Source organism: Pelophylax lessonae (assembly GCF_965119305.1).
Source record: "Pelophylax lessonae genome assembly, chromosome: 9".
NCBI lineage: Eukaryota > Metazoa > Chordata > Amphibia > Anura > Ranidae > Pelophylax > Pelophylax lessonae.
In genome coordinates, this window is record NC_138776.1 from 97,401,569 (window position 1) to 97,424,074 (window position 22,506).

At 41.4% G+C, this 22,506-nt stretch overlaps 1 protein-coding gene across 1 annotated transcript in view; it reads right to left on the reverse strand.

Moving 5' to 3' along the window:
• TRIM8 (tripartite motif containing 8) overlaps positions 1-18,322 on the reverse strand; it is a 130,919-nt gene extending 112,597 nt beyond the window's left edge. Inside the window, exon 1 of the mRNA XM_082267350.1 lies at positions 17,679-18,322. Within this exon, the coding sequence (XP_082123476.1) occupies positions 17,679-18,248 (570 nt within the window). The 5' untranslated portion in view covers positions 18,249-18,322. The remainder of the gene's footprint in view (positions 1-17,678) is intronic.
• Between the last annotated feature and the right edge of the window lie 4,184 nt (positions 18,323-22,506).

Below are 22,506 nucleotides of genomic sequence, written 5' to 3' on the forward strand. Positions count from 1 at the left end.
CAGCCTATAATTGTTCTAAGAAGTGAACGAGGTCATATTCCTGGAATCGGAGTCTCCTTTCTGGGAAAAGAAGAATATTGCCCTAGAACTCTGTAAAGCCAGGGACTTCCAAGTCTAGTTATGGGGAATCTTGATTCTCCCTTTAACAGGATTGTGAATGACAGTAAAATAGGACTTTACCAGCTCCTTCTATGTTCTCTGAAAAGACCTGTATCCATGAAATCACATGGATTCTGGAATGATTCACTCATTGTTTCAAATGCAGATTTCAAAAACATATATACATGCTAAAAATACAGTTACCTGCCCTGTGACTTATTTAGCCAAATCACATGGACTCGAATTTATATGGCTGACTCATCGAATTGTGTTATAAATGGTCAGTCCATCAAAAAATTTACATTTCTGTTTTTAATAGACACCACTGAGCTGAAACACCAACTGTTCCTTTTATCCTTGAAGGACTCTGGAGATGAGATTCTAGCTCTGCTTCCCCCAGTCTGCTGTTTCCGCTTTCAATGTAAAACTAAAAAAATCTAAAAACACACTACCAGAAATTTAACATTGGCACTTGCAGATCAGTGGGAACTGGAAACATAAAGATGAACCCCAGAAAAACAGCTAAATATACAATGAAATACATGGGGGTGGGGGAGCTGTTTTACCTGCCAAAGGATTTGTACTCCTGTCCATCCACTGATGAGATTTACAGAAACACCAAAAAAATTCTACCTTTCCACATTTTGAGAAAAAAAAATGTGCATTTTCATTTATTTTACAGTGCCTTGAAAAAGTATTCATATCCCTTGAAATTTTCCATTATTTGTCACAAAACCAAAAACATAAATGTATTTTATTGGGGTTTTATGTGATAGACCAACACAAAGTGGCACATAATTGTGAAGTGGAGGGAAAATGATAAATGGTTTTCAATTTGTTTTACAAATAAATATCTGAAAAGTGTGGCGTGCATTTGTATTCATTCCCCTTTACTCTGATACCCCTAACTAAAACCTAGTGGAACCAATTGCCTTCAGAAGTCACCCCTTTGGTAAATGGAGTCCAACTGTGTGTAATTTAATCTCAGTATAAACACAGCTGTTCTATGAAGCCCTCAGAGGTTTGTTACACACGTGCAGATTGTCAAACGAACGATCCGCCGTCTTTTGTCCAAGGTCTGTCGTGTCTGTTGAAAACTGCAAAAGACTGCACACGAATATTGTCGGCCAACAACAGCCGACTGCAGAAGTGATGTCATGTGATGGTTAACTTTCCTTGTCTTTTTTATTTTCTGAGCATGCTCAGTCTTGCAAATCTGCTGTCTGTCGGCCGAATTCTGTACTGACTGGCGAACAATCGGCCGTTCTGGTGTCGGCATACAAAATTTTTAATGCTTGCACGACAGATTCTGTTCGGCCGAAAGTGCGCTGTCGGCTGTCGGAAGCATCATACTAACAAGCCTACAATCGGCCGATCGGTCGTCGGCCGAATCTTTTCGGCCGACAATCTGCACATGTGTACGGGGCATAAGTGAAGGCTAAGGAACACACCAGACAGTTGTGGAGAAGTAAAAGGTCGGGTTCACACTTATGAAAATTGGATGCGGTTTTACCCGCATCCAAATCGCATATCAGGAGCCTGTAACTCTAACAAAAGCGCCTGTAACTCTCAATAGAGCCATTCACACAGCTCCAATGACAGCTGCGGAATGACTTGCACAGAAATCCTGTGCATCTTCTGGTCCGTTTCAGCCAATAATTCTCACCGAAGTTGGACCTAAAACAGTGAACAGGGACGCACCAGACCCCTGCTGTGAGCCGCTCCGCACAGGGGTGTGAACCCAGCCTAAAGCAGGGTTAGGTTATAAAAAAATATCCCAAGCTTTGAACATCTCACGGACCACTGTTCAATCCATCATCCAAAAATGGAAAGTCTATGGCACAACTGAAAACCTATCAAGACATGGCTGTCCACCTAAAATGACAGGCCGGGCAAGGAGAGCATTAATCAGAGAAGCAGCCAAGAGGCCCATGGTAGCTCTGGAGGAACTGCAGAGATCTACAGCTCAGGTGGGAGAATCTGTCCACAGGACAACTTTTAGGCCTCGTTCACACCATGGTGCAAAGTCAGTTTTTCTGCACACGTTCTTTAAGGGCACAAAAAAAACATTTGTTCTCTATGTGCCGTGTTCACACCACAACAAGGCATCAAGTGCAGATTTTTTCTGCAAGGGAAAAAAAACTGACATGACATCAACATTGGTGTGAATAGGGCACAAAACTGATGCGCATAAAAACTGATGGGAAACTGATGTCCTTTTTCCCTTCAGTTCCCTTCAGTTTTCATGTAAATATGGTGTGAAGGAGCACTCCACAAATCTGGCCTTTATGGAAGAGTAGCAAGAAGAAAGCCATTGTTAAAAGAAAACCATAGGAAGTCTCGTTTTCAGTTTGCGAGAAGCCATGTGGGGGCCACGGCAAACATGTGGAAGAAGGTGCTTTGATCAGATGAGACCAAAATTTAACTTTTTGGTCTACAAGCAATGTGTGGTGGAAATCTAACACATTACCCTGAACACACTACCCCCCGTGAAACATGGTGGTGGCAGCATCATGTTGTGGGAATGCTTTTCTTCAGCAGAGGCATGGCAATCTTAGAAGATTGAAAATTTTGAAGAACCAATTATCGTCTTCCTTCCACTTCACAATTATGTGCCACTTTGTGTTGGTCTGTCACATAAAATCCCAATAAAATACATTTATGTTTTTGGTCATAATATGACGAAATGTGTAAAAGTTCAAGGGTTATGAACACTTTTTCAAGGCACTGTACCAGTTTTTTTTTATTTATTTTGCCAGTATTTTTTGCATTTGAGCCTGTGAAGTATTGCAACCATAATAATGGAATTTACAGGGACAAGGCTCTGGTTCCTGAAGACTCTTCCTTCAACTCAGGTCCCTACCAAGGTACAGACTTTCATTTACAGAGCTGGAGGAAGTATCAATGGACTGCAAGCGTCACCACGATGGGGCTCCACCGAGAAGTATGTTCCCTCTGGCATAGTGGAAGATAGGACTTGTAGTTTTTTCATTCACAGATTCCTGCGGATGAATGACACAGCTGTGCAGGCAGAGTCATGAACAGCTGAGCCTATTGCTTGGGACTCATGTTTCATGTCACACCCTAAATATGTGATATACTTTCTCCACCCTCAGCTTGCTGACTGGACAGTGAAAGAACAGCAGACTGATAAGGTTAACCCTCTGTTCACTCTAATCTCTCCTCCTATTGGCAAATTCCTAAACAGATCTGCATGTAGCTCCCCTGATTAGCTCCAAGTCTTGCCCCCTCTTCTAATGTGAAGTACTGCTGTATAGAGGGTTACAAGAGGCCGATGCTTACTTATGTAGAAGTAGTTACATTTGAAAAAAATAAATTTATTGATTTGTTAACAAATGCCTAGCTGCATTCATTTTTGTCTTTTATATATCTGCCTTCACCTTTAAAGTGGAGACATCTCACAGATCCCCAAGATACCCAGAGATAAAACAGTCCAGTAATTTATTCACCTGTTCACCCTCTACTAAAAACTGAAAGGAGGAGGGTTGCCCCCTTAACATTTACACTTCAGGAGCCTGTACAAACATAGTACGGTGATCTGCATTTTACCTCACTAGATGAACACAGGTTCCTGCAAGGACAAACAGACAACAAATGTGTTATATGTGTCCTATGCACACTGCAACCAACCCAAAGGTGTGTGCACCTTCATGTCAAGATCAGCATGCTTTGTTTTTATTTTTTGAAATGACTGACTGTATACAGTAGGTTTAGTCCCGGTTCACACTACCGCAACCTGTCAGGCGACTGGTCAGCCTGACATGTCGCGGTCCATTCTGTGCTACGGGAACCGTTCTAATAGGAGCGACTCAAGTCGCTCCGACTTAGAAAATAGTTCCTGTACTACTTCGGAGCAACATCGGAGCAACTTGCATTGACTTCAATTATGTGAAGTCCGTGCAAGTTGCGCCGAAGTCACGGTGCACGCGACTTCACAGGTCGCCCACGAAGTCGTGCCGCGGCAGTGTGAACGGACACTAAACCTTACATAGGGATGTTAGTGATTAGATTTACATATACTTGAAGTAGTAAGGCTCCATTCACACCTGAGCGTATAGTTTTCGGGCCTTTTTCAAGCGTTTTATGCAGGTGTTTGGAGGCAGACATTGGCATCTAACAAAAACGCCTGTAATCTACCAAAAAAAGAAGCTCATGTACTTTTTGGAGCTTCATGCGACAAAATGCTGAAATGTGAACAGGGGTCATTGAAATTAACAGGATTTTGTTTGTTTGGGGTTTGTAGACTTCAGAGATGAGCTCTTTTTGAGCTGAAGAAAGCTCAGGTGTAAACAGGGCTTAAAGCTGGGTGACCTTGGGAAGGTACAGCAACATACTGATAAGGTCAATGCAATCTCCTTCTGTCGGCTCCCCGGACAGCAGCATGTATGACACCCATCCCTTGATGTGCATGTATGACACCCATCCCTTAACGTGCATGTATGACACCCGTCCCTTAACGTGCATGTATGACACCCGTCCCTTGATGTGCATGTATGACACCCGTCCCTTAAACGTGCATGTATGACACCCGTCCCTTAACGTGCATGTATGACACATGTCCCTTGATGTGCATGTATGACACATGTCCCTTGATGTGCATGTATGACACATGTCCCTTGATGTGCATGGATGACGCCTGTCTCTTGATGTGCATGTATGACACCTGTCCCTTGACGGGCTTGTATGACAAATGCCTTTAAAGACGTAAGAAAAACATAAACTGCATTTATTGTTGGCCTGTAGTTCAGCCTTACAAGTGATTTAAACAAGCTAAAATAACTGGACCAAAGAAAAGGCTAATCAAAGACATAACAAGGGATGGCATGTAAAATGGCCCAAACAAACTTCAGTATAAGGTGAGATACTACAACTAAATTCTGATGAAGCATGTTTATTTATGACAATCATGATTTTATGAAGTTTCCAAACACTCCCAGCAAATTCTAAACTTTCCCCAAATGTACATGCTTGGAAACATTAATAAATAATGGAAGCTGCCACTAGTAATTGCAAAATCACCTGGAAATTGAAGCACAAATGTTTATGAAATGTCATGAATGTTATGTTTATGAATGTTTATATAGTTACAACATATGCTTTCTTTGTAAGTATGTCAAACACAAGGCACGGGAGCCGAATCTGCCCAGCTAAGCCATTTAATATGGCCCTCGCACCTCTCCTGCAGCTGCAGCACCCCCCCCCCCCCCTCATTTCCATTCCACTTCAGCAATTGGCAGCAGAGTGGAGCAAAGAACTCCTCCGCCAGATCCTGTGCATCTCCATGCAGTGGTTTGTCTTTACCCCACAACCCCCCCCCCCTTTCATCTCAGCAGTCGCATCAGAGATCCTGCAGAACCTGTGCCTCTCTGTGCAGCCACAGCAACCCCTCGTATCCTCCTCCCCTGGTCTCAGCATTCAGCAGACTCCAGCAGCTGACTCCAGCCCTTCTCTGGTCCTCCTCCAGACCTTGTACTTTCTGTTTCCCAGCCCCATCCCCAGCAGCAGCACAAGGTAAGCGGGGTGCACTGTGATGTAAAGGAGGGTGGGGGGGCTTGACTTCTGATGGTGGGGGGGCTCTTGGCATCTAATGTAAGGGGGGGAGGGTGCTCTGGACATTTAGTCTTACAGATACAACAGGCCCTTTGAGGGCAACCATAATGCCGAATCGCCCCGCGATGAAATTGAGTTTGACACCCCTGATATATGTATACACATGTATCATAAAAGTGTGCATGCAAAGGTGGGGGTCCTTTTAAAGGATAACTCCAGGAATGGCTGTATTATACATGGTTACATTAATCCAGCTTGGACCATCCAACTATGTATATACCATATATGGCCAATGCCCCTGGAAGCTGGAAATCACTGAAGTAGACACCGCTATTCTACTAATCTCCACTTATTCCTGGGGCCTGCAGCAAGTGGCTGCACTCCTGACTACTGAACCAGGAAGGTCAGCTCCTCAGCACTGGCGCTATTCAGAAAAAGCTTTGCATTTTTTTAATCTCTGCAAGGTATTATCTAATTGGATGAGGCACAGAGGCAGGGCTGTGACGTCATGCTCATCCAATTAGAGAATCCCTTGCATTCATTCACAATGCATCAGGCCAGCCACTCAGCACGGGACCTGGATGCAAGTGGAGATCACTGGAGTAGTGGTGTCTTCTTCAGTACTTAGGTGCATTCCACCATCCAGGGTGATTGGCCAGGTATGGTGCATACATAGTTACATTGTTCCAAGCTGGACTAATGTAACTTTTTATAAAATACCCATACCAGGAATTCATCAAAGAACCTCCTTGGGACATACAAAAATAATAACCTGAGAAAAAAACAGCTGTCCCATGGTAAGTTTTTTTTTTCAAATGTACTCTACCTGGTAGACAATTAATGCTTTGGGGCAAAAGTCTCACCCGTGGTTTATTCTTTATGCATGTTACTATAACCTTATAGCCACTAATATCCTCACTCAAGAGGAAGATGGCACTATGAAAAAAAAAAAAAAAAAAATATATATATATATATATACAGTGGGTACGGAAAGTATTCAGACCCCCTTAAATTTTTCACTCTTTGTTATATTGCAGCCATTTGCTAAAATCATTTAAGTTCATTCTTCTTCCTCATGAATGTACACATAGCACCCCATACTGACAGAAAAACACAGAATTATTGGCATTGTTGCAGATTTATTAAAAAAGAAAAACTGAAATATCACATGGTCCTAAGTATTCAGACCCTTTGCTGTGACACTCATATATTTAACTCAGGTGCTTTCCGTTTCTTCTGATCATCCTTGAGATGGTTCTACACCTTCATTTGAGTCCAGCTGTGTTTGATTATACTGATTGGACTTGATTAGGAAAGCCACACACCTGTCTATATAAGACCTTCCAGATCACAATGCATGTCAGAGCAAATGAGAATCATGAGGTCAAAGGAACTGCCTGAAGAGCTCAGAGACAGAATTGTGGCAAGGCACAGATCTGGCCAAGGTTACAAAAAGATTTCTGCTGCACTTAAGGTTCCTAAGAGCACAGTGGCCTCCATAATCCTCAAATGGAAGACATTTGGGACGACCAGAACCCTTCCTAGAGCTGGCCGTCCGGCCAAACTGAGCTATCGGGGGAGAAGAGCCTTGGTGAGAGAGGTAAAGAAGAATCCAAAGATCACTGTGGCTGAGCTCCAGAGATGCAGTCAGGAGATGGGAGAAAGTTGTAGAAAGTCAACCATCACTGCAGCCCTCCACCAGTCGGGGCTTTATGGCAGAGTGGCCCGACGGAAGCCTCTCCTCAGTGTAAGACACATGAAAGCCTGCATGGAGTTTGCTAAAAAACACCTGAAGGACTCCATGATGGTGAGAAATAAGATTCTCTGGTCTGATGAGACCAAAATAGAACTTTTTGGCCTTAATTCTAAGCGGTATGTGTGGAGAAAACCAGGCACTGCTCATCACCTGGCCAATACAGTCCCGACAGTGAAGCATGGTGGTGGCAGCATCATGCTGTGGGGGTGTTTTTCAGCTGCAGGGACAGGACGACTGGTTGCAATCGAGGGAAAGATGAATGCGGCCAAGTACAGGGATATCCTGGACAAAAACCTTCTCCAGAGTGCTCTGGACCTCAGACTGGGCCGAAGGTTTACCTTCCAACAAGACAATGACCCTAAGCACACAGCTAAAATAATGAATGAGTGGCTTCACAACAACTCCGTGACTGTTCTTGAATGGCCCAGCCAGAGCCCTGACTTAAACCCAATTGAGCATCTCTGGAGAGACCTAAAAATGGCTGTCCACCAACGTTTACCATCCAACCTGACAGAACTGGAGAGGATCTGCAAGGAGGAATGGCAGAGGATCCCCAAATCCAGGTGTGAAAGACTTGTTGCATCTTTCCCAAAAAGACTCCTGGCTGTAGTAGATCAAAAGGGGGCTTCTACTAAATACTGAGCAAAGGGTCTGAATACTTAGGACCATGTGATATTTCAGTTTTTCTTTTTTAATAAATCTGCAACAAAGTCAACAATTCTGTGATTTTCTGTCAGTATGGGGTGCTATGTGTACATTCATGAGGAAGAAGAATGAACCTAAATGATTTTAGCAAATGGCTGCAATATAACAAAGAGTGAAAAATGTAAGGGGGTCTGAATACTTTCCGTACCCACTGTATATATATATATATATATATATATATATATATATATATATATATATATATATATATATATATATATATATATATATATATATATATATAATTTTTTTTTTTTTTGCCATGGAGTAAATAAGTGACAATGTGCAGAATAAATGATGGTTCAACAAAATCTTCCCAAGAACGACAGTCCCTTGAAAACTGCAGATGTTTAGGAAGTAAGGGGTAACTATATATTACACTAAAGCCTCGTACACACGCAACGATTATCGGCCATCTTTTGTCCAGAGTTGTGTTTTGTTGGTTGGAATGTGCCTAGACTGAACACAAATTTTCTCGCCCGACAAAATTCTACTTCAGAAGTGATGTCATGTGGTTTGCTTTCTTTGTGTTCTTTCTTATCTGAGCATGCCCAGTCTTTTTTTTTTACAAATTATTTCTTTATTTCTTTAAGTTCAGTTACATATACACTGTATTCAATACATTCCAACCTTCACAGTTACAAATTATACAATATTCAGTTCAACTCAAAAGGGCTATAGCCTTCCTTAAACATTCTATAACCGAACATTTCAACTCTCACAGTTACAAATTTCAAAATATTCAGTTCAACTCAAAAATGACCCTAGTCTTCCTTAAGCATTCTATAACCGAACCCAAATCTCCCATTTCAATCCTTTTCCCTCTCTCTCCTCCTCCCCACCTCCCCAAAGAAAGAAAAAAAAAAAATTAAGAACCAAAGAATTAAATTTCCTCTCCTCTCTCTCCTCATCTCCTGCACTTTTTCCTTATACTTATTTATCCGTTATATCTAATTCTTGCTCTGTATTTTAAAGTTGTCCTCCTGAGTTTACGTAGTCTATCCATTGTTTCCATTTCTTCTCATATTTGTCAGTTTGTTGGCGGGCGGAAAAGACCAAGCTTTCCAAGTTGTTTATTTCCTCCACCTTCCTAAACCACATAATTATGTTAGGTGGCTCAGTCTCTTTCCACCTGAGAGGAATACATGTCCTAGCTGCATTTATTAAATGTGGTATAATGGATTTATTATAATTTTGTATCTGTATGCTAGGGACGTGGAGCAGAAATAGAGCCGGTTCTTTGGGAATGTAGCTTTTCGTAATTTTCTGTATTATCTTCAAAATCTGTTCCCAATGCATGCCCAGTCTTGCTCATAAGATTTTTCCTTGTCGAAATCTGTACTGACTGCATGAAAATCGGACGTGTTTTGACGGTGGACAAAAATTTTATAGCCTGCACACCAGATTTTTTTCGGCCGAAAAGTCGGAGTCGGTTGTCGGAAGCATCATACTAACAAGCCGAAAATCGGCGGATCGGTTGTCGGACGAAAATTCATTGCCCATTTTCGACGCGTGTATACGAGGCTTTAGAGGTTTCACTTCACAGGACACACAATACGGAGTGAAAATCAGGGCTTGTGAAACACTTTGGAGATTCAAATGCACAGCCCCAAACTAGAGCAAACATCTCCCATTAATAATCAACACAAAAACTGTCCAAGGATCACCAACAGCTATCATCTTCTGTGTATATAATATACTGTAACTTCTAAAAGACCACATAGTTTGGGTAAATACCCAACCAAGGCCACATTCCAGGCTCATCAGCATGGAAGGCAAGATAGCCATTCTACTAGAAAAAACACTTGCTTGCCGATTGGTTATAAGAACATTACAAGAGACAACTACTCCTAGATTAATTATTTGTGATTATATGGTTGTCTGGCTACCAATCACAGCTGTCTAGAAAATGGTCTTGGTTATATCTTTATCCAACTGATACAGACCAAAGTAATCCAGGGAATAAAAAGCATGTACTGTGTATTAATCATCCAATGAGTGCAATAGTAAATTAGACTTCTTTGAAGGCCAACTGCACTGACATTTTAGCTTTATTTATCCAACGGCTTCCTTTATCTCCTAAATACTGCATTGGTAAGATTGCCTTGAGATAGTCTGATGTTCTTTTGGGCCCCACAAGACTTCTATGAAAGTGCCACCTGAAGCTGGGCTCCTCTATTATCCATTTATTTGGACTGACAAAGAACCCTGTATGTGTGACACCACATTTTGGTTTAAAATTGACATCAGTGGTTGGAGAGAACTGAGATTTCTTATGAAGATAGCTCACCATTGGGGTTTTCTAGAGATTTAAGAAGCCTACATGTGATTCAGGCTACCAGTGTTTTACACAACTGATATATCTGCTCTAGGTAGCGTTGACCACCCATACGAGAAGGCTCTGATAGCAATGCTGGGACAAGGTTATCTAGCTCCCAGGGCAAAGATGCCAAGTGGCACCACCCCCCAAAAACGTAAGAGAAATATGTGTCAGTAAAAATGCTCTCCACCCCGCTCTAATCTTCACACTTACCCCCCAATCATAAATTCCCATTGCAAGCCAAAATTCTTTCCCCAAATAATTCCCTTCTTCCAGGACAAATCCCCTCCTTCTCAACTCCCCCCTCCTAGCACAATTCCTTTACCCCTCAATTTTTCCCTGAGTATAAATCACCCCCTCCCCTCCTCCAAATTCCCCTTTCCCAGTCCAAATCACCCCCAAATCCCCTCTCCTAGAACTAATCCTTCATACCATATCCCCCCCCCCCAGCACTAATTCCTACTAGCACAAATCCCCCCCCCCCAAAAAAAAATCCCCCTTCCTAACAGAAATCTACTCTCCTAGTACAAATCCCCCCTCCTAATCACCCATTCTAGCACAACCCACTAAAGTCTCCACCATGCCCAAGGCAGCCTTCCCTTCTGCCCACCCCTTGCTCCGCCCCTGACTTAGTGAATCCCTAATTCACACGAAGCATACTTGTTTTCAGGAATCCCAAGCATCCTACAACCAGTATGCTGCACATGCGCTGGGAAATTTCTGCTTCCATCACAGCCTTTTCACAAAGATACTTTGCTTTATAACAAAATCCTTTTCAAAAGGACTGAGAAAATATAGAACAGGGCAGACCAGCCAAAACATTACCATGGGAGCAGTTGCAGTCCTTTTTATTATTTTCTGCAATATCTCAAATGATTCTGGCACATTTCAGGCATCAGAAAGGAAAAAACACATATATTTATATATACAATATATAATGTACAGAGAGAGAGGGAAAGTAAATCACTTTAAACAGATATATTTCACCTTGCCAAAATCAAAACAACATTACTGATCTATATGACTAAGCTTGTCCAGAGAAATGGCTTCATATTTGGCCGTCACATTCTGACAATAACCAGGATCTACTGAAATCTGGTTCTAGTTGGCTGAAAATGAAATGAAACCCAATTAGGATCTTTACATATGCTCTGTCATCAGCGGTCTTCACAAATGAATCCTGGCCGTGTGCCTGAATGTCTCATGGTAACAAATGTCCAAGCTGCCACGTCTGGTCATCAAAAAAATGGATTTTAACTGGCCAGTGTAACACAGGACATGTGAAAACTGAGGCTAGCTTAGAAAGCGGTCTTTTATTAGATATTTGGTTTTATTGACCAGCTACAGTGATATGTTGAAGAACCCAACTAAGCATTATTGGAATCTAAGCTGAGTCCTGATATATTGTAACTGCAGTTTCTCAAAAACAACCCTTTATGTGGGTAAAAAAACAGTGTTTATGGGCCCCTTTTGTCTCTAACATTCATTGTTCGTGGATACATTCCAAAAGAGTAGAGTAGCCACTTCTACCACTTGACATATCATAACTATAGGTGGTGAGCAATGACAAAACATCATTCTGGTTATCTGGTTTGGGAGATCAGTTAAAGCGGAACTTTACCCATAACAGTTTTAAAACAATTCATGTTCTTTAACAAAAGAACACACATTCCACATCATCAATTGGGCTACCAAATGAATGGGTGCTGTAAATTGTCTCCAGCACTGCTCCGGTTTCTTCTTGCCTGAGGCCACCATTTTGTTGAAGTCCAGAGCAGACACTTCCTTACTGGAATCTCTCCCCCTCTCCTTGATCTCAAAAACTATTTGTCACTTTCTCCAATCAAAATATTTGTACATTATTTGTATTTATATGCCTTATTGTTAAGGTACATTTCACTGTCTTCTATGTATCTTATGTATTTTGAATAACCATTCCCCTGTGGTAGGGGTTTGTTCTCCTGGTTTTATATGTCAATCAATAAAAAAGTTTTTTACTTCATTTCTATTTGTGCCTATAAAGTCCATTCAATTCTTTCCAAATGTCCAATCAAAATATGTTCATTTCCAGCCTTGATTATATGTCTTGGCTTAAAGAGTTAAGCCTAGTACACACAGGCCGTGTGTGCTGAAGTCGGTCCGACAGAAGCCAGCCGAAGGACCAGCTTCTGACAAAGGGGCATGACCAAAAAGGTCTGACAATAGGCTCCCAATCAGCGCTCTCAGCCAATGACTGAGGGCTCTGACCGGAGTGGTCTGGCAGAGGAGGGGTGTCCCCCTGTCAGAACAAAATAGCACAGCAGGGGAGATTGCTGTACTAACGTCGGATAGTTAGTACAGTGGCTCCTCCTGAGCTGTCAGGTTTTAGTACTAGTGTGTACTAGGTGGAAGGCTGACAGAAGCTCTACAATGCTGAAGTTCACAGAAATAAATGAGATAATATCAGGGAGATAAGATAAGACACTATCCCTTTCCTGTCTCCCTGGTAGCAGAGTTTGTCCTGTTACCTCTCATGCTTTTCTCTCCCCCCCCCCCCCCCTAATGTGTTCCCTCAGCAGAGTCTGTCATTCCTGTTGCTTCCTTTCCCCTTCAGCATTAATAAATCTTAAAGCTGTCAGCTGATTGGCCTCTAGTGGCTCTGATTTTAGGCACAGTGCCCAGAATAGAGAGCAACTGAGCATGTGCAGAACAGGGTGAGAGGAGGCCTTACTGGACTTTTAGTAGTATATGTGCTTATTTTTAATGTTTTACATATATATACCTGCAATGCATGTATGAAATGATTTATCAGGGCCTAATTTTCTGACTAAAGTTTCACTTGTATATGAAATACCATTGCAGCCTAATAAACTCAAAAAACATCATAAAAACTATTTTTTTTTTACCAGAGTATAAATGCCATTACTAAGTACCAAATGAAGAGCAACATACAGGAAGATGGTAGTCAATTGACTTTGAACAGGTCAGGTGGCTGGTAGCATCCGACTGCTATAGCTCACTGGTGCTTGTATTATGTGCGGCTCCTTGGTACCTTTTGGGACCCCGGCATAGCACCCCTATAGCTTATCAACTAACTTCTACAGCTATAGACAACCAGATATCTCATCAGTAGAGATTGGAGATAATTTAGCTCCCTGAAGAACTCCTTGATTGTGGCATCATCAACCCACCCCAGTGAAATGGGCTCACCCAAGTCAGGCAATATTACATATGGACTCATGCATGGAAAACTGTACAGTATACTCCCACTACTATGGCAAAAATGTATACCATCCATTAATAATCCCAGAGATTTCCCAGCATTCATTAGCTGTGTCACATATAAAATTTGAGCTGACTATGGTCACAATTATATTGAAAAGCCAAAGAAATACAAGTGACCATAGCAGCAGTATGCTTGGCGATCTAAAGAACATCAACAAGACAAATGATTGCTGGCTTCTCCTGTGCCATTTCTGACATGTTTTACAGCAAAAGGGAAAGAAAAATATCAATTCCTCTACTGCAATACAAGCAATTACCAGAAGCAAATTAAACTCATCCCTAAAGGCATACCCAGGCTGCTTCTAGATTTAGTTCAAGGCTAGCTGGAAGCCATACAAGCTTGTTACGTACAGTTTGTGCTGCTGCAGGCTTTTGTTAATAAACATTTATAAAATGCACATGATGTACTAAACATTCCCATCTTTAGTTTTATACACAGTGGATGAACTGGTGAAACACAAAAAAGCAAAGTAAAAATAAGACGTTGTACAAAAAAAAAAGCCAATAAAAAACATTTTCAGCTCCTGACACTTTGATCAGAGGCCTGAATTAATGTAAGTGGCATCCATATTGTTTTGGATATAGTAGTTGTTTCCTGGCAGCTAGTTGTACTCAGGCCTGAAAACAAGTATAAAAAAGTGTAAATCCACACCCCCTGATCTCTAACCTTAAAGTGTTACTAAACCCACAACAGTAACATCAGTCTGTATATGCAGGAAAGGATGCTCGTTATACTCACTGTGAAACCTAAGGGGTCAATCCTCTGCATTGTGTAAAAAGGCTGTTTGATCTTGTCTTCTCTGATCCTCCCCTCCTTCCACTGTCCCCTGATAATTTCCTGATAACATAGAGTCTATGGAGTCAGGCTGCACATACTCAGTTTGGTGTATATTGCTAGAGAGGTTTTTTTTTTTTCTTGGGAGAATGCATGTGATCAGCACAGGGCCAATCAGCACTGTCCAGACAGAGGGTCAGGTTGTCTTGAAATCTCATAGGACAGTCAAAAACCTCTTCCTACAAGCTTTACCAGTGCTTGGCTGGACACTTAAAGAAGTCACAAGACTGATCTTAACTGCTGATGAGAAAAGGTGTTTATCCGTTTATATTTACTAAAATAATTGCATTTTCATGTTCTGTGTAGTATGGGAGACCAGATATGGTGAATGCCGGGTCCTGGGTTTAGTAACACTTTAACCCAACGCTTAGGCTGGCAATAAAAGTTAACTGCCCCTTCACTTAAGTCCTGAAAAAGAAACCTGTATAGAATATGAATGCTGCCAATGCTGACAACTCCTTCAAAAAAATGTTAGTAGTCTGGCCATAATGCTGAATCAAATGTTTGATACTTTTTGAATCACTGGCCTAGAACTACTATACAGAGGGGAAATATGAAAATATTAAAGTCAGCATGACAGGTAAACAGGTAGCATTTTCAAATAAGATGTTAGCAATGCCAATTCTCCAAATACAGGTTCTCTTTAAAATAACCTTTAAAGCCCAACTCCTGGCTGTCCCCTTCTCCCCATCCCAAATCGCATAGGATAAATGCTTGTTTGATAGGGAGTGAGGAATGACTACAAATGCCTTATTCTCCCCATTATTCTCCAGCAACAGGCACTATCGCCTGCTTCTGACCATTTCGATTGTGGGCGGGCCCTCGCTGTTCTCCTGTACAATGCAAGACTACTGGTCGTGCATCATATGTGTTGTTATCAGAGACCTGGCATCAGCCAGACAGTGAAGGTGGCTTCAAAGGCCTAGTCATGCGAAAAGAAGGAAGCCTACGGGAGCAAGGAATAAGCATATTTCTACTTATTCATTTTCATCCTAGCGGACAAGCATTTAATCCATGCAGAATGGGGGGGGGGGGGGGGGACTCCACTGCATGGGTATATTTAAAAGCAGCCCGGAGATGGGCTTTAAATAAACCCCTAAAACTTAACCCAACCTTGGAACCAAACATTCAATGCTTAACCTGACCCTTGTACGTAACCTCACCCTAATGTTATCCATTAGCCCAACCCCTGAAACCTAAGCTTTACATCTAAAGTGACTCTGTTGTGGTTTTTAAAAGATGAATATGAAGGATCCCTGCAAATAGTTAATACTGACCTGTCCCACAGCCTGCACTACTAAAGACTGCTTGGTTGGAAGATTGCTGGAAGATCTTCAGCATCAGACCCGCTTGTAGGTATGTTGGACGCATAGCACAGTGGCTACGTGGTTAGCACTTCTGCCTAGCAACACTGGGGTCCTTGGTTCAAATCCCAACCATAGCACAAGGTGTCAGCAGATGACTAGCTGTCCAACATTCATGGAAGTGGGCCTGATGATGAAGGCCCAACCTAACGTAGTTTGGTTGCCCAAGCAGTGAGACAGTTAAGTATAAACTGCTTCTTTGCAAATGGGCCTTCATTTTTTTTAAATGTAGTTTGCATGTTCTCTCTGTGCCTGCGTGTTTTTTTCTCTGGGTGCTCCGGTTTCCTCCCATACTCCAAAGACATGCTGGTAGGTTAATTGGCTCCTGTCTAATGTGGCCCTAGTATGTTTATGTATAAATGTCAGTTAGGGCTCTTTCACACGGTCCGCCTCTGTAGGCGGATCCGTGCTGCTCAGCGGGGATCGATCCGCGATCCCCGCTGAGCCGGCGGATGACAGCTCCGTCTCCGCTTGCAGTGTGGAGAGGGAGGTGTCACAGCCCCACGCTGCTCTCTATGAGGAATCGGATGAGAGCGGACCGCCTGTCCGCTCTCATCTGATCCCCAGGACGAATGGAAAATAGGGTTTCCATCCGTCCGGATTTCACAGACAGGATCGGATGCGGATGGCAGCGGGTGTCAGCGGACATGTCACCGCTGACATCCGCTGCTCCATAGGGCTGAATGGGGCATCCGATCAGATCCGCCTAAAAAACTGACAGACGGATCTGATCTGATCGGACCGCCCGTGTGAAAGAGCCCTTAGGGACCTTAGATTGTAAGCTCTTTAAGGGCAGGGACTGATGTGAACGTGCAAAATATAAGTAAAGTTCTGTGTAAATTGGCCACACTATGTAAGTACCTGTAGTAAATAAATAGTCCGACATTGGGCTCTAAGGTTTTATCCCCCAATTTATATGTCACTACAAGACACGGGATTCATATAGGGGGGTCGGAAGATGACAGGTGTCCAACATTCCAAGAAGTAGGCCCGATGCTTAAGATCCAACCTAGCGTACTTTGGTGGCCCAGTGAGACAGGTGAGTATAAACTGCGTCTTTGCAAATAAGCTTTCATTTTTTTTTAAATACAGCAACACAGCCTATTTTACCTTATCCTAATACCTAACCCTTAATTGCAGCTTAGTCTCAATCCTTAACCCTAAAACGTAACCTAACACCCCCTAAAACCCAACCCTAATCATAAAATAAACTACTTTTACTCCATACTTACCTTTCCCTCACAGAAAACATGAGGAGAACCTACACAAGGATCAGTGTGTGTGCATACACCCATGGTTCCTGTACAAAGAATAAGCAATGCCAGCTTCTCAGCACTGAAACTGTTTTTTGTTTTATTTAACCAGTAGAACAATTGACCAAAAAATAAACATCCTATTTCATTAAGTACCACCAAGATCTATGTACCTCCAACGTGAAAATGGTGTGAAATTAGTTTGTGTGCTGTCCAAAGCAACCATATGGATCTAATATATTATTTTTTCCAATACAAATGCTAAAGAATGTGATTGGTTGGTGTAGACAACACAAACATCTCTTCTTTCAGACACATGACCTCAGATTCAATCAACAATCTCAGGCGGTTTCCCCTATTAGGGGGCCAAAACCTGATTGGCTGGTTTTATGTACTGCCCATGATTGCTCTTTGGGTAAAATCCAAACCATTATTTTTATTCCCTATTCAACTCCATAGAGGCCAATGCCCAGCAGGACATATGCCTTATGATAATAAAAGACTCACTTACCCTGATTTCATTCCTTCTGATCTCTACATCACACACAGAATGTCCTTGATGGGCACCACTGTAATAACAGCAAAACTGGCACACTGCCACCTGCTCAGCTTCACAGTGGTACAGTCGATAAGCATTGTGTTGTGGACAGCTCCAGGCCCTGACGTCTTCAGCTTCCACTAGGAGGTGCCCTCGAGCGGTGGAGGGCTGCTGTAGGTGGGTCTGCACGTGGGACTGGCAGCAGGGTGCTTCACATCTCAAACAGATCTTCTGGGCAGGAAGTGGAGGTCCCCTTCGGCAGAACACACAGTGCAGGATGGAGGGCGGCTTATCTACATTGAGGCAATTAAATTTTTCCACAATGTTTGTGAGCTTAAGGTTCTTTTCCAAGTTAGGCTTCTGATTGTAGGCCTGGTTGCACTCCGGGCATCTGACAAGACCAGTCTCTTTGGCCCAGGCCTCACTAATGCACCCTCTGCAGAAATTGTGCTTACAAGGAAGCTGTACGGGCTCGATAAATACATGCAGGCAAATGGGACATATCAGCTCCTCTTCAAAGCAATTTTTCCAATTTTCCGCCATCTCCCACTAGGCCACGTAGGTAATGTAGATCACGTTCTTGGTTTACAGAACCCAAATGGTAAAAGCAATAAATTTCAGTCTTAAAATATATTTCAAGAGCTAAATGGTTATTATATCTAATCAAAATTATATATTAATCCTTTAACCAAGAAAAAAAAAATAATTCAGCCAGTGAAAAATCGATAAAGTCATTGACAATACAATCTGTTTATAGGTTTTTAACTTCACAGTGCATATTCAATTGAAAGGATTTCTTTTTAAATGCGAAATGCTTTTTTATTTATTTTCTCGATAGGGTAAAAAAAAAGCCAAAAAAGGAAAGCCACCTAAATTTAAAATAAGGAGTTCTTTGACCACAGATTTTAATTTGAAAACCTAATAGGACTTCCTTGAAATTAGCCAAGCAACCAAATTCTTGAGGTTGTTTCCATAGAGAATGATCCTGGATGGAGCTTTGAAAGAGACAGTTCAGCCTCGCAGATCAAATTCCAGCCCTAAGCGAGAAAAAAAAAATACCCTCCCACCTCTTCCTTGTTTCGCAAATAAGAGGAAAAAAAAAAAAGCATACAAAAATTGCTTTTAGGGCTCTGCGCAAAAGATGTAATCTGATCATAAAAGTCTACGAAGGCTTTTTATTTCCTTACCGAAACGGACAGAAAAAAAAAAAATTAAATCTGCAAAAATAAACAGAGGAAAAAAAAAATAAAAAGCAAGCTGGGGTGGAAATCAGTAGATTAGGCTGTGCATGCCTTGATCAAACTGAAAAGGAATTTCTTAACAGCTAATCGCAGCCCTCCCCCTTCTCTCTCTCACTCCCCCCCCTCCTCCTGACATGAAAGGTATTTCAGATTTTGCACTGAATCTGCAAGGGCACTGACAGTGGGGCCAGGCAGGGAGACATAGGAAATCAACACATTTAAAAAGAATATCAACCTTAGGAGAAAATAAGAAGGTTCTCCTGTGATAAACCACTAGAACCAACCACGTAACAAAAAAATATATATATTTAAAAGATATTCTGATGCCCACTTTTTTTTTTTTTTTTTTTAGATTAATTCAGCTCAATCAAGGCAACTTCACCAATGGTCCTGCAGAGTCTACTGCTATTATTATAGCTAAATTAAAATAGAAACATAGCTATGATCAGCCATCTTGATTCCTAATCCTGTTTTTAATAAAATATAGATTTTTTTCCCCCTGATCGTATAAAAAGTATCTTTTTTTTTTACCACCTCCTCTTTGTTTTTTAATTAAGAAAAAAAAAAAAATATTTTCAAGTCACTGTATCAACTGAGCAACAACTGATCACAGCATGCCAAGGGACTACAAAACCCCCCCAACCACCGCCGCCACCATCCGCTGAGTCATAAATAAAAATATATTATATTTCATAAAAAATATTTATGGAAGTTGAGCATGCAGACGTAGAAATGCACACCACCCTCCCCCTCCTCCTCCTTCTCCTCGATTGATCGATAGGGATCAATGCTGGAAGGTTGGGATTTCTGGAGATTGGTTGTCAGCAGGTATTTTGTTTTGATTCCCAGGAATTAGATTTTTTTTTTAATACAAAAAAAAAGGAGATCTGTAAATAAAAAATAATAAGTCTTTTCTGGTCAGTGTAAGTCTAGGAAGGCTGATCACCATTAATCAGTATTATTCCTCCATAAAGATGATGACAAAACAGTCATTAGTCCCGGTAATTGTGCTTCTTCTTCCCTTGTTAGGTCTTCAACGGTGATCCACATCTGTTTCCTGTCTGTAGCCTTTTATTCTCGCAGATTTAAATGTCCCGAGACCCCACTCATCCGATCCTGCACACACAATGCCTCTCCGAGATCGCAGCTTTCCTTCTGACAATGGCGGGGGGTCCCTCTGAGATGCCAGGGAAAGTCCTCGATCTGCCCCCCCTACCCCCAAAGGCCAGGGGTAAAATGAGATCGGGATGGGGTTCGAACCTGTGTCACCGCCTCAGCCTGTGTGTAGAGAGAAGCGGAGCTCTCAGGCAGCAGACTCGGTCCCAAGTAAGCTCCGCCCCCTTCTCCCCCTTTGCTCTGGCTGCGTCACGGCCCGGGCCTTTCTTCCTCCTCTCCGTGCAATGGAAAGGAACCGTAGCTCAGCAGCGACCCCTGTCTTTACTTTCAGTTCTGCCTCAGCTCTGTGCAGCTGCCAAGCTTCCCTAGAGGCTCACAGAGCTGCGTCAGTCTCACATTCATTTCCTCAAGTAAACAGTGAAGTAAACAGTGAAGTAAACAGAACATGGCTTTACTTTATACACAAAGAATTAACTAGAAAGGGACGAAATAAATATATATTACACGACAATCACATCATGTTGGTGCAGTTCCATAAACGGAATGATTTAGGCCTCAAGCACACAGCATATAAATGTATGCCTCTAATGCATAGGACTAGAATATATGACTGAATATATGACTAGAATACATGACTGAATATAGGACTGAATATAGGACTGAATATAGGACTAGGATACATGACTGAATATAGGACTATGATACATGATTGAATATAGGACTAGGATACATGACTGAATATAGGACTGAATATAGGACTAGAATACATGGCTGAATATAGGACAAGGATACATGACTGAATATATGACTAGAATACATGACTGAATATAGGACTGAATATAGGACTAGGATACATGACTGAATATAGGACTATGATACATGATTGAATATAGGACTAAATACATGACTGAATATAGGACTGAATATAGGACTAGAATACATGGCTGAATATAGGACAAGGATACATGACTGAATATATGACTAGAATGCATGACTGAATATAGGACTAGAATATATGACTGAATATAGGACTAGGATACATGACTGAATATATGACTAGAATGCATGACTGAATATAGGACGGAATATAGGACTAGAATACATGACTGAATATAGGACTAGGATACATGACTGAATATATGACTGAATATAGGACTAGAATATATGACTGAATATAGGACAAGGATACATGACTGAATATAGGACTATGATACATGACTGAATATAGGACTAGGATACATGACTGAATACATGGCTGAATATAGGACAAGGATACATGACTGAATATATGACTAGAATGCATGACTGAATATAGGACTAGAATATATGACTGAATATAGGACTAGGATACATGACTGAATATATGACTAGAATGCATGACTGAATATAGGACGGAATATAGGACTAGAATACATGACTGAATATAGGACTAGAATACATGACTGAATATAGGACTAGGATACATGACTGAATATATGACTGAATATAGGACTAGGATACATGACTGAATATATGACTGAATATAGGACTAGGATACATGACTGAATATATGACTGAATATAGGACTAGGATACATGACTGAATATATGACTGAATATATGACTAGGATACATGACTGAATATAGGACTAGAATATATGACTGAATATAGGACTAGGATACATGACTGAATATATGACTGAATATAGGACTAGAATATATGACTGAATATAGGACTAGGATACATGACTGAATATATGACTAGGATATATGACTGAATATAGGACTAGAATATATGACTGAATATAGGACTAGAATACATGACTGAATATAGGACTAGGATACATGACTGAATATATGACTGAATATAGGACTAGGATACATGACTGAATATATGACTGAATATAGGACTAGAATATAGGACTAGAATACATGACTGAATATATGACTAGGATACATGACTGAATATATGACTAGGATACATGACTGAATATAGGACTAGAATATAGGACTAGAATACATGACATAGTTGCCAACATTTGAAAAAATTTCCAGGGACACTTTGCAGCACAGCTATAAATTACTTACCACATCCACTTCCATGAAGCTCCGCCCACTCCGCCTATTTATCAGATTATAGAGTCTGCTCAATATAGAGAGAATTACAGGAAATTAAAAAGGGAATTTCAAACTTAAGGCCAAAGTAGCAGAGTTGGAATAAGTCTCCCATTCAGCTGCACTGCTTCTGCGTAACATTTATTGGCAGCCCGATTAATGGTCGCTTCCAGGGACAATGTAAATTACCCGGGACAGGCTCCTTTTTGCCGGGACTGTCCCTGGAAAAAAGGGACAGTTGGCAAGTATGACATGACTGAATATATGACTAGAATACATGACTAGAATATGAATATTCATGTATTATAGCCATTAGAATACATTTACGTGCATAAGAGTGCATAAGAGTGT